General features: G+C 40.5%; 1 protein-coding gene across 1 annotated transcript in view; it reads right to left on the bottom strand.

Annotated features, from left to right (window-relative positions):
• nudt14 (nudix (nucleoside diphosphate linked moiety X)-type motif 14) overlaps positions 1-1,861 on the bottom strand; it is a 30,060-nt gene extending 28,199 nt beyond the window's left edge. The window contains exon 1 of the mRNA XM_069657524.1: positions 1,727-1,861. Within this exon, the coding sequence (XP_069513625.1) occupies positions 1,727-1,807 (81 nt within the window). The 5' untranslated portion in view covers positions 1,808-1,861. The remainder of the gene's footprint in view (positions 1-1,726) is intronic.
• Positions 1,862-13,506: the final 11,645 nt, after the last annotated feature.

The raw sequence follows: 13,506 nt of genomic DNA, 5'->3' as shown, positions 1-13,506 counted from the left end.
CTGTCCTGGCTGTTGCTTTTGGCTGTGAGTGGGAGAGTCGCATCAACCCCCTCCTCACATCACGCCCCGAAGTCTTCTCTACCAGCTCCACACAAGGGTGTTTTATTTTTAAGAAAATCAACATTATAAAATCCTTTTTCCGTAAGATGTGTGATTAGGGAAATAATATAAGGGGGCGAAGCAATCCAAACAGTTGGTGCTGTGGAGGAAGTGGAGGAAGTGTATTCAGGAAAGAAAGCAGTTGTTTTTTTTTTACATGGATTAATTATCAACTAGCAAATGTGTCGCCGGTCAGTTCGTTTATGGTAGATCTGCACCTTAAGGCTTAAGTGAGGAAAATGTGCTTCTGTTTGAAGGCACAGTATCCATTCTGCTTGTTTAGAGTAAGAGCTCAGCAATAGCTGTGTCCCAATCCAGGGGCTGAAGCCTACGGAGGATGCGTAGCCTGCGTAGGCCGCTGCCAACAGGTAGCTAGCGGGCTAACTAGCTAGCATAACTAACTTAACCTAATATTTTAAACATAATTTGTTTCAAGGGCACTTTTGTTTATCTCTAGCATGCGTATCGCTAGCTATTGGAGAGAGTTGTACCCAAAAACTTTGACATTAAAAGTTTATTCCTCGGCCGTTTAAGAGTCCACAATCTCGTTTGAATTGGCACGCAATGCATCTTGGGATCCATCGGGTTCCTGGGAAAAAGGATGACGCATTTGTCAGCCGCTTCTGGAGAACCCAATCGAATTGGGACAGCTTTCAACACGCCGCTGTGTCGCAATCGGCCTTCAAATATGTCCTTGGAAGGATGCAGCCCCTGGATTGGGACACAGCTAATGTTTTCTGTTGCATGAAATTCCAACAAAATGCAGTATATGGGTTAAAGATTCTTAAAGCTGAACCCTTTTTCTAACTATCTTTGTACCTTCGTGGCAATAAGTGAACAATTCCTAGATTAAACACATAAAGTTGCACTCTGTCAGCATAATCAGGAAAAACAGAGATCAGTTAAAGCTACATGTTTGAAGCATTTGCCTTTTATGTAAATGATTGCAGCTGGGTGCGAGCTGTATGAATATTTCCAGCAGTGTTTCATGTAAGATCCTGGACCTGTTCTTTGATAGTAAAGGTTTCTTAAAACAGGCATTTAGAGTAGGTTTAATAAACATGCAATGACCTACAGTTTCCCACATACAAATGGGCAATGTATCTCCTTGTAAACCTGTAATGTAAAGACCTCTGACCTACAGACACTGCAGCACACACACAGCATTCACACAGGAGTCAGGTTGACAGTTAGGATCAACAAGTCTCACCTGACCTGCTATTAAGACGGAAAACATCTGTCCTTGCAACGTAACACCGCCAAACCATGTTATCTAAACCTCCTTGTACTAATGTAAAGCATGTGCCAATGTTAACGTGATGCTCAACCAAAAACCTCCTCAACGAGCTACCGTTAGCATGCTAGCTAATAGCTGCATCTTAGCTGTCTCAGGCTCGTGTCATAAACAGATGATACTGTAAGACCACCGTATGTAAAAACAGCAAATACAGTGGCTTCCTCATTGTTGTTAAAGTAATGACTATTGTCTCTATCGTCGTCTGTGTTTGAGGTCAGTTTAGCCTTCATGTTATGCTAGCATGCTAGCTGCAAAATGAATGGGGGTTGGGCTAGCCTACAGCATCCAGCATCCTCTCTCATCACCGGTCATCATGCAGAGATCACTCACCTGGTTATAGTGCACCCTGAACGGTTTCAGATAGTCGGACTCTGTGCACGGAACGACCTCAATGTTATTTATCTCTTCCATGGTTTAAACTTGGAGCTGGATTGGTGGCTCACCGATGGATGTCTGTCACCGCACACTAACTGACAGCGGAGGAATGTCTACGGAAGCCGGGAGAGGACATGTAACGGTTGTGAGGATAGTGTGGCTGGTACAGCGTTGGAGGGAACAATATAAGGAATGGACGGTGGCTTACTTGTGTTTATCTGGACACAGATTTCTGTTTTTATGAAACAAAAGCACAATTAAGGACTCTGAGAATTGTTTAAATTTATTTTTTAACAATTTCATTTATTATATATTAAATTAAAAGTAAAAGAAATTCCATTGAATTAAAGCCCCTGTGAGGAGTTTTTCACTGGTCATGAAACAGACTGAAATTATTTCTGATTATTCTACATGACCTACAAAATCAAACCAGACCATCACTACAAGATTGATTATTTCTATATAGTTATTTTTAATGCCTGAAACTGTTGGGGGGGGGTAGGTGTCAGACGAAGCACATGCTGCCTTTGTTTACATTTTCCAGGGTTGAAATTTAAAGTTAGTGATACATATGACTGTTAAAGAAAGCAGGATAAGATTTCTTTTGTTAAAAACCACCACGTAAGCATGTACAGGACAAAATAAGCAAAGATATAAGAGGTACAGCTTTGTCCACAGGGGGCGCCAAAATCAACACAAACCGAAAGTTCCTCACAGGAGCTTTATGTTAAAAGAAATTCCATTAAGATTAAAGAATTTGTGAAAAGAATAATATTACACATACAAGCTACATAACTATTATTTAAATTACTTTATTACATACTTGCCTAATTACTTACTTACCAGCTGGAACCAGTTGCGTCTCCAGGAAGCTTCCAACCAAAACAAAGTCCAGCACATGACCACACCTGTAAAACCACAAATATAACACCTCAGTGTTATCCACAAATTGAACAAAAATAAATTACATGTTAAAAAAATGAACTAACTAGGGATGCTGAATGGTGGATTTTCCTACCTTTGGACAGAGCTGGCCCAGCTGTTCCCCGGTTTTTCCAGTGATTATGCTAAGCTAAGCTAACTGGCTGCTATCTGTGGATTTAAAAAGCTTTATTTTCAAATCTACATTGTTGTTCTGTTCCTTTGATATCTCAGACATTATTATTTAAATGTAACATTAAATCTGGATTGGTATCATGTTCTAATCCTGTGTTTTGAGTTTAGGTGTAGAGTGACCCTTGGGAGTCCTATTGTTTCACCGTGCAGCTTCATATTAGTCGAGATATGATTAGAAGTCCAGCACCCTTGCCGTGCTGAGTAATGAATATAAAAGGGTGTGGGAGCTCTTTCTCACCGACCCTGCCTTGAAGGGTGAGGCTGCATGATGTCACCCCCTCACATCAATAACAGCCTTATAATGGAAAACAATCTGCACAGCTCCAATCTCGACGGGGCTGACTTCCTCCAACAAATGAGCCCCAGTCCACCGCCCACTACACAAGGACAGGACGTAACACTCTTGCAAAGCTGATTTACATCTAAATAAATACAGGCCTAGACCAAACAATGTGCGGACCCAGAAGAGGAACCGGCGTCTCTCCTCTGGGCACGTCCAATTTATATTGCCCGATGAAGCCAAGCTGCAGGGCACGATAAGGCGGAGGGGGACTGCTGAGTGGAAGCATTGTACAGGAGTCACCCGGCTCTGGTTTGCTGACACGCTTCTAAACAAAGGGGCTGAAATGAGACTATAAGACTATATAAAACTTACTTAGATTCTGTCTTCATTGATTATGGTTTAACCTTTAGTCAGAGTTTCCACACACTGACTCAAACTCACTAGAAGAAAGACTTTCTCTGCATGGTGGACTTTCCTTTCACTGCATCCTCTCTTGGGCCTCCTTTGAGCATCACCCATAAGAAGGCCTCCGAAAATCTTATCAGCCCCTCAGCCGGGTCCTGAGGCACCCATAACGTGTTAATCCCATCCTTCCACCACCATGCGGGTGCTGGGTCCCCCGCAGTCATGACCAATTACCATCTGCAGTCAGCTGACGGAGGCCAGACTTCCCCGGGCTTAGCTCTACGCCGAACCTGGAGCCACCTGAAGCCACAGAACCTTAACTTCCTGTCTGTCCGTGAAGTTCATTCTGTGCTTCCCTTTACATTTTATGTTTTACTGACTCTTACAGTACAAAACTTTGTCTATTTCACTGTCAGTGTCTGTTCTCTTACTATAGTTTTACCATATTTTAATACTTTTCAACTTGTTGGTATGTAGCCAGTTACATACCCCCTTATTTTAGCTACTACTTTATTTCATGTTACTTTAAAGCGACTTCACTTTAATATCTACAATATCTATCTTGGTCTACTACTGCTAGAGAGTACCTTGAAGTATCTCAAAGAATACCTTTAAGAAAATAAATAAAAGAACAAGAACACTTTGTTGTTGTGGAAACTTTGGTCTAACCCTGATTTTAAAGGGAAAAACTCTCCAGTGGTCTATCCATAGCAAAGTTTATCAGCCAGGGTCAAGCAGGGATTTGGGTCAGCAGCTCTGGGAATGCACTTAGCCAAGGTGGCTGCTGTAGCTCTGTTAGCGGACTCGGGGTGTGGGTCAAGATGGCCGCTATCCGCCCGTCCAGCAGTCTGGACCTTCAGCCGCCACTCGCCTCGTCCAGGAGACGCTCCCAAATCCTCCCATGTGGGCTTGGATTTCAAAATAGCGGCATGTGTCAAAGGGCACTCGATAATGTATCACAGACATGTGTATGTTGTGAGGTCGAGGTGTGTGAGGAGCTGATGGAGGATCCGTGGCGCAGACAGTAAGACACAAGGGTTACAGGAACGATCAAGTTCCACATGAACTGCTGTTCACATTGTGGCACCTTTAAAATATATTAATACAGCTTTTAAAAAGGTCCATGCCTCAGTTAAAGTTCAAAGTTATAAACCTCAGACTTAAAGCTGCAGTTGTCATTTTGTTACATTATATAAATTTGTTGTGTTTTAGCTTCTTTCAGCTCGTTGTTTTGGTTTTATGGCTCGCAAAGTTACACTTTTAGTTCAAGCTCACGACTGTCATTGGTGTTGACAGCTGTTGCAGTTTTTCTTACATAAAGTCTTCTGGTAAACTTGATATACACTACCTGCTCAGCACCGAACAGCATTCAGACAATGTTATCATCTAGCTGGTGAACATTACAGAACATTGCACTCAAATAGACAGATATTTGTCTTAGGAACTGTGAGAGAACAACAGGCTTAAAGGAAAGTGAACATTGATTTTATAATCATTTGGTGGCCACAAACACGACTGAAAATGCATGATAATAGTGCTCTGTGTCTGCAGGATGTGTAAATAAGCAAGTGTTTGCTAAAAGTAATATATAAGTGTTGTGTTTAAAACTTGTTGTGCTGCCCCCAAGCGGCCAATAAAGCAATGAATGCAAGTTTAAAAGGGGGGTATCATGCTAATTTCAAGCTTCCTATTTCACTCTGTGATACCTGTGGAGTAGCTTAACTTAATTTACAGTTAAAAAAAACTTGTTTTTCTCTAACTGGTGCTCTGTGCAGGCCCTCATACAGCCTCTTCCTGAAACGGCTCAGTCAGCTCTGTCCCTTTAAGAAACCCCGCCCCTACAAGCCCGTTTTCTTCTGATTGGCCAGCTCTCCAAAGCCTGCTGAGGCTGCACTTTGTGACATCACAAAGTGCAGCGTGTAGAAAAAACAGTGTGAAACCTGGCATTCACAGCAGCCTGCAGACTGAGCTGAGAAGCCTGGGGATTACTCCAACATACTTTTACCTACAGATTTGAAACTTCACCCACATTTAGTCTGAACATCCAACATTGTAACATTATATATATGACTTAAAATGTGAAACAGCGTAATACCCCCTCTTTAAGTCAGAAAAAGCAGGACTTCTACATGTAGCAACACCATGAATGGGCACACAGCAGAACAAATTACACAAATGCATTGAAATAATTTGATATTAGTGAGGTCAAAATAATAAATAGCTTTTAAGGAAAATATTCAACTGTCAGGTCATATAGTGGTTAACATACAGAAACCTAAAAGAGTTTTAATTGACCTGCAGTTTCCTTGTAGAGACTCATGATTAGCAGTCTCAGATATTTACTTTATCTTCATCAAAATTTGACCAAAGATGTTAAAAGTGCACCAACAGAGTATTTAATAAAGTACAAACAGTAAAACAATACATCCAGCTGTTTGGCACATGGCTGGATAAAAATGTCTGCTATCAGCTTCACTAGTGCTTCTCTGCCAGGCAGGACCTCAAATATGTGAATCTACGTTGAACTTGTCTCGTTAAGAGTAAACCCCTCCTCCTCCTCTGCCAGACCCAAAGCTCAATGCCATTGTAATGGAAGCCCTCCTCTGTCAGGCCCTTATATTTTTAGGAAAAGCTATTATTGTTCTGCTCCCTTGTTGCTTTGTGCCCCAGGATATGCTCCCCGAACAAGGTCAGAATTCCTGTTTTGTCATCATTATTCTGTCAGAGAATGGGCATCTCACCCACAATGCTCTCCGTTAACCGGAGTTCCTGGTAACTGTTTGTCTTCCATGGATACAAATAGACCTGAAATGGCATTTGGCAGAAGCGAAGTGAAGCTATTGTGACGAAGAATAGTTTGAATTCAGTCGAACTCGGCTGGAAGTTACACGGAGGTCATTTGCTATAGACGGACCCGACTACAAGGAAACATAAAGAAAGATTTATCACTTTAATTTATCCTTAATCTTTTTGAATCCCAATGCACTTATAAATAATATTATTTATAATATTTCAGAAGCCTGAAGGTTTTAGAGACACAAGTTTAAAAGGAGTGTTAGTGACAACGTGTACATCTTGGGTTGTTACAAGACTAAATACACAGATGAATATACACCAAGGGAGCGGCCATGAGTAAATATACATGTAAAAGCACGGCACATTAGCTGTGTCCCAATCCAGGGGCCGCATCCTTCGGAGGCCGTATTTGAAGGCCGATTGCATCCCAACGGCGCGTCAAAAGGCTGGCACGTTTCGAAGGCTCCTTCAGATGCAACTGACAAATGCGTCCTCATTTTCCCGGGCCACGAAGGATCCATCAGGGTGCATCCTTCGTGGCCCAACGTATCCGGAGATTCAAGCAGCTGAGGAATACACTTTAAATGTAAAAGTTTTTTTTTTAAATGAAAGGGGCCTTGAAACTACACAACTGTACGAATGACTCATCCTTTGTAGCCCACATCCTTTGAAGGATGCAGGATGTCCCTAATTGAGACACAGCTGTCGGTCCTTACTACTGCTATATAATGTAACTTGTACCACACGTTGATACCAAGATTTTGGTGTTCAAAGTCCAGCCAATTTTTGGCTGACCTCCGGGGTCAGCCCTACACATGGGTCTGTATGTGACTGACTGACTGACTGAGTCGGTGAGTCCGAGAAGGTACTTTCAGAGCCGTAGAGAGAGAGAGGGTCATGACACAATGGTGGATCAGGGAGCATATTGGACCTCCACTGACGCGACTCTGTCTGTACGGCTCTGGATACTTTGTTCGGGGAGTAGGCGGGGCTGCTCCTCCACTGCTCGTCCGCACCTACGTCTGCAGCGTGCACCTGCTTTCAAACATTTTGTCATCGGCCTCATAAGGACAGTCCTTGTAACACATTGCCCCATGTGCCCATTATAAAAAATGTTAAATAGAGGTGCATTTTCGGCGTTCATTATTGCCTAAATGGCCTGGCAAAAATGCGGTGAAACAGAAAAGCTAGTCTAAAAACATAAATACTTTGGCGTGGAGTGGGCCTGAAAGTTACACAGATTGTCAAACAGCGCCCCCCTAATCTATTGTTGGAGAAGTACAGAGGACCTTATACAATCTATGTCATTATCTAAACTGTATTTTATGTTTTAGAGTAATATGATCTATAAAGACATTTTGAATTTGTATTGTATATCGTCATGCTCTTTGCAGAATGCTTTGAATGCTGTGTAACGTTTTTTCTCCATAGAAAGGCAGATGGATTTAGGGGAACATTTAAATTAATTCTTCTGCATCTCCCTGCTAATGAGATGTAATATGTCCACACAACAGTTAAAAAAAACCCCTCTGGACGTGATGATTTCTGCGGCTGCTGGCACCATTGAAGCCTGATACTATGGGACAGCTGCTGCGGCTCCTGTGTCCCCCTGCTGAGAGGGAGCCTATTTTAACAACCAGATCATTGTCTTTTCCCAAGAATGACCAGAGAATGTTGCAACTCCTCGGGTCACATAGTCTTTACCTTTGTGTGTGTGTGTATGTGTGTGTGTCAGTTATTGGGGTGAGGGGTGGGACGTAGCTGTGTCCCCGTCATTCGCATCTCTATAGGAGCACATGCCATCAGAGCTAATTACCTGCCTGGAAGGATCAATTGAGACACCCTCTAATGCTCCTAACAAGGTAACATACAGAGGACCTACAGTGGGGAGGAACTGAGTGGTATGAACGCTGACATTTGAAGTCAACTGTGTGGAGACGTCGCTCCTTGCGTCTCTGTTTCAGGATGCCACTGCACAAACACAAACATTAAATCACTGTGGGAGTCATTTTCACAGCAGAAAGCAATTGAACGTACGAGAGGTTCTTGCAGAATAAATCCATTGCTTCAACAGAAGCTTTTCCTCTGGACCTTCTGTAAAACCCAACACTTTAGTTTAATCTTGCTTGCGTTACCTTTCACTCACTGTATGAGTGAAGCTGTCACAGCTGGACTCTGCAGTATTGTGAGATAACTATGATAAGAAATGGTTGAGTTGTTCTATGAACAAACTTTGCCACCAAAGCCAGAGGAAGGGAAGAACAATGGAGGCGAATTAGTGCAGACTGGAGGTGTTAGCAGTCCGTCGTTACAGTTACAGCAATGATTGTTGAATACTGCACATGGGCTCTCTGTTGACCTCTGACCTTCTTTAAATATAGTACTGAAGGGATGACGTATTTTTGTATGCCAACCCGAAGTTAGCATCTCCATTGTTACCTCAACAAAAAGCAATGGGATGTTTCCATTCTAATGAAATAAACCCAGCTGCATGACATCATCAGCTCCACCACAATGGATGTTCAGCGTGATGATGATTCAATGACCTCAATCATGGACCTCATTGAATGTATCTAACCAAGAAACATGTAAAAACCCATTGACTCCAGTAATTTACAGTTTTTAAGACTCATTCCTTCGAAACTCCATACTGTGAAACTTCAAACATTTGTTCATTACCCAACGACAACATCATTATTAACCCGGATATACAGTCAACTGATGACTCAAGCATATTATTCTTGACTAACTGGAAATAACGCAATGGTATCCCACCATTTTCATTGTCTTTTGTTTCTCTCTGTCATAGGAAGTTATAGTGACTCATTCTAACTGGCCATTTCTTTATTAATAGTTGTTTATTGTTCGAGGTCCGGCCAACCGATGCAGATACAATAAACAGCAGTGATCCCAGAATAGAGCCTTGGGGGATCCCCGGGTTAAATTTACATGGAAATATAAAGTGGCAACTGTATCAAAACCATTATAAAGGCTCTACTGAATATTAATATTGCACCTAAGTTGCAGTGTGATGTTTACTTCCCCAGATTCAGTTGTGCTGGTGTTCATGCGTCAGTGTTTTAAACATAAATTAATGCATTCATAACATGCTGGGTAAAGATTTTGATGTACTCTTAATCCTAACCCTAGTTCTATTTAAAATTAACCATTTTACCAAGCTGTATCTGATCATATAATAAGAAATAGATAACAGGAAAAGGTGCATACAACTTGGGATGAACTTGGATAAAGCACCATTGTGTCAGGTGGGGTTTTGAGTTAAATACAAGAGAAGCCTTAAGCACTTCCTTCTTCCAAAACCAATTCTACCATCTTAAAGCTCCCTCTTTGCTGACGTGACAGACATGATGGCGTTACTGCGGTGAAATACTGCTCCTGGATCTGTGGATAAACAGATTTCAACCAGGTTGCTCGAGGCCAAATGTTCCACTTTACAGAATTAGACATTTGGAGTGTTGTCAACTAACACCATCTAAATCCCAATAAATGGTCACATTTGTCACTTAATGAGGCGATTCATTGCGCTTCCTATATGTGATGACGCATTTAATGTCTCGGGGAAATGACGGTTAAGATTTTAGTTCGATCATGATTTAATACAAAACTGAAGCGTATATTTAATATACTTTGATGCATTTTATTGATTGCTTTGTGACATTTTTTGGTCGTAAAGATTTCTGCTGCAGCAGTGTGGCTTGTGAGATGGAAAGTGGTCCACGACTTTAATGATTGAAGTGAAATTTGGTGCAGATATTCATGTTCTCCAGAGATGACTGAATTTCATGATCCCTTGAATTTTCCTCTTGTTCCACAATGAGGTTGACATTTGTGCTTTTGAAATGAATGATCTTTAAAAAGTGTGGTAAACATTCTGTTATTACTCACTGACATTGACTTGCAAAACTTTTGGCATTCCCATAATTTTTCATCTAGCAGTGTCATCACCTCCAAAAAAAATGGTCGTTAAATATTGTTTACGACCAAATAGCTAACTCCATTCCCTTCAGGCCTTTTGTTTAGTGCCAATTGGCAAATGTTAGCATGCTACTGTGCAAAGCTAAACTGGTGATGATGGCAAACAAACATCACGTCAGCATCACTGAGCTCTAAATTCATTTTGTAACTTCTTGACATGTTGTTGCAAGTACATTTTTCTGTGTCATTAAATTTGTATTCGTCTATAAAACTAAAAACTTTACTAAATAGTTTATCCGTTGTGCAATCCGCCTACTAAGATAGACAGATCCTTTTATTGTGGTTAAGTTTGTGTATTTTTCAGACTATATATTATTATTATTTATATAGTCTTATTCCTTTAAAATGTTATTTTATAGATTGATTGAGCATGTTAGCATGCTAAGGTTAGCCTTTAGCTTTGAGCACTGTTGTGCTTTCGTGTTTCACGTAACTGCTAGCTAACATGGCTACATACTCGTGGTGTCTTGTTTTTAATGTGCAGTTGCATAACAAAGACAAAACACACTGAATTGGTTATTTTAAGTGGTTTAATCATCATTAAATTGCTCCTCAGTCCAATTAGCCAAAATGCTAGTCTAACGTTTGATTGTCTGTGGAGCCAACGCTGAAATTACAGTGATTACAGATTGAGAAAATTACCACTGTTATCAACAAGGATCATTTTATGAGTCTGTGTGTCTAAACCTGGGCGAGGCTACATCAGTACATAGCGGTGGACCTCTAATGTGTATTCAGAATCTTGTCTGAACGGGAGGGGTTGAAAAATAGATTAAACAATCCTGAAGCGGTTCTCATTAAATTATGTCCTTTTTTATCACATTTTCAGTCTTATAAGTGTATTAGGATTCTTTCAGACCAGCAACAAATAGAAAAGATAATTGATCACCAATGTTTCTGAGCTTTTTGCACAGTTATAGAAATTCAATCACAAACAGAAAATGAGACAGAAAATCACTTTATATTTACTCAACTGGAGTAAAAAACCTAATAGCTATTTGTCTTGTTGTATTATGATCTAATGAATGATTCAGTTTCACATGTGAGAATAATGAAAAACCCTTCAATAGATCGATTGAAATGAAATTGAGTTGACCCCCAAGCAGAGGTCAGGAGACCCAAATGTCGCCTCAGCCAAACTTAACCCTTGGCTGGACACCCTGTGTGTCCTCTATCTGCTTTGACAGCAGCCGTTGTTTCTGGGGGAGGGACGGAGGAACTCGTGTCCCCTGACGGCTCACTCGAGGGTGACGGTTTGGAAAGTCCACTTTGACCTTTGACGTCGGGGCTTCAGGAGCGGACAGTCGTTGCCTCCCCCTCTCCCCCGGCCCCTCAGAGGCTTGTCTCTGGTTGTTTGACCCCTCAGATGACCTCTGGACACTGTCCATGTCACTCATGTTTTGGCTGTTGGCAGTGGGCTTTGAAGAGCAGAAAGATCTGCAGCTAAAAACTAACAACAGGTTTAACAAAAGACAGAGAGACTACGCAGATCAGTTTTCTTTGTTTTATGTTGTGCAGCTGCTTTCTGGTCTTTGTTGTGGCGAAATTGTGTTTGTGTGTGCATTTGTAGAGATGTATGAAACCTGCAGGAAAATCAAAATGCATTGACTTAAAACCAGGTCTAATTTTCTTTTTAATAAATTGGGATTCATAGATGTTTTACTGCACTAAAGTATTTGTCATTTGCTGCACTGTTTATAGTGTCCTAACTATGAGGTATTTAAAACACATCACTGTCCTACATGCACCCTATGACTATATCCTATAGTTCGCAACATCAAGGTCAGGATCCAGCAAACGGCCAAAAGATCAAACTGAGGGGTCACAAGATGATTAAAGAAATAATAAGGGAAAATATATATATATATTTTTAGACAAAATAATTTATTTTTTCTAAATTTTATTTAACCTTTTTATGTATATTGTTATAAATCCTTCAAATGAAAGACCAGGTTCAAATGCTAACAAACCACATGCAGACAAGGCCACCTTTCTGTAATAAGGAGACATAAGAAGACAGAGGTTTCTTTAAAGAGATCAAAAGGCAACAACGTTGTGAATACCCGCTGTTGAACGCATCTCTAAACTCTGCTGATCTGTAATTTTTCCTTCATAGATAAACTTGTAATTGCATTAAAACTTTTCTTTACTTAGAGTTACAAATGAGTACTGCACTGTGAAGACAACGTAACACAGGATGCACTGAAATTCATTATATATTTTATGGACCCATAGCGCCCTCTAAAGCTTGACCACAGTACAGCAAGAATGGCAGGAGACACTGGAGGTGCATTTTGATGCCTGTATACACCTTTATAACGGGAATGCAAATACACTCATCAGAAACACCCTCATTTCAGGTTTGACTTTAATTCTACTGAATGAAAACAACAGAAGCGAACCTTATCTATGTGTTTGTTGTAATATCATACAAGCCAAACAGCTAAAAAGTTATTTACTGGTCTTATCTTTGAGTATAGGATTTGGGGTGGTAAACGGACACACTCAATAAATAATGCAATGTAAAGGCAATCTAAGGGTTACTGTCATAGGAAAGATGAGCAGCAACTATGCAAACATGGAGAAGAGGGATAAAAAACATAAATGAGAATAAACAAAATTAAATAATCACAGAGAATGCTAGTCATTCTATTGCAATTACTCTTTTATTGTTTTATTACTTACAGACTTTTATACTGCACATATATTGTACCATATCGTAAACCTTAGACCTCATACCATACTGTATTATCTCATCCTGCATACCATGTCACTTTAACTTGTCACTTACTCCTACTTGTATAACAGTTGTATATACCTCGTATTTTGACTTAACTATTCTTATTTGTAATACTGTATTTACTTACTTGCTATTTTGTCTTTGTACTCCTGCAACACCTGAATTTCCCCCCTGGGGATCAATGAAGGATTATCTTACTCCATTACTCCTGTTAATTTCTTCAATGTTCTGCAAACAGTTCTCTCTTCTGGTCTGCTGTTACAGACAAGGACAGATAGAAGAGGCTAAGACTACAGTACGGTGAGTGCATCAATCAGTAAAGGAAATGCATCATGGGGGAAAAAGGAATCATACAGAAAACTTTGTAATGGAGACATTTTAGGACTGAAAACTAAACAA

This window comes from Semicossyphus pulcher, unplaced genomic scaffold (assembly GCF_022749685.1).
Source record: "Semicossyphus pulcher isolate SPU_LCO1_2020_fin unplaced genomic scaffold, fSemPul1.0.p SCAF_11, whole genome shotgun sequence".
In the NCBI taxonomy this organism is placed as follows: domain Eukaryota; kingdom Metazoa; phylum Chordata; class Actinopteri; order Labriformes; family Labridae; genus Semicossyphus; species Semicossyphus pulcher.
This window is presented reverse-complemented; position numbering and strand designations above follow the sequence as displayed.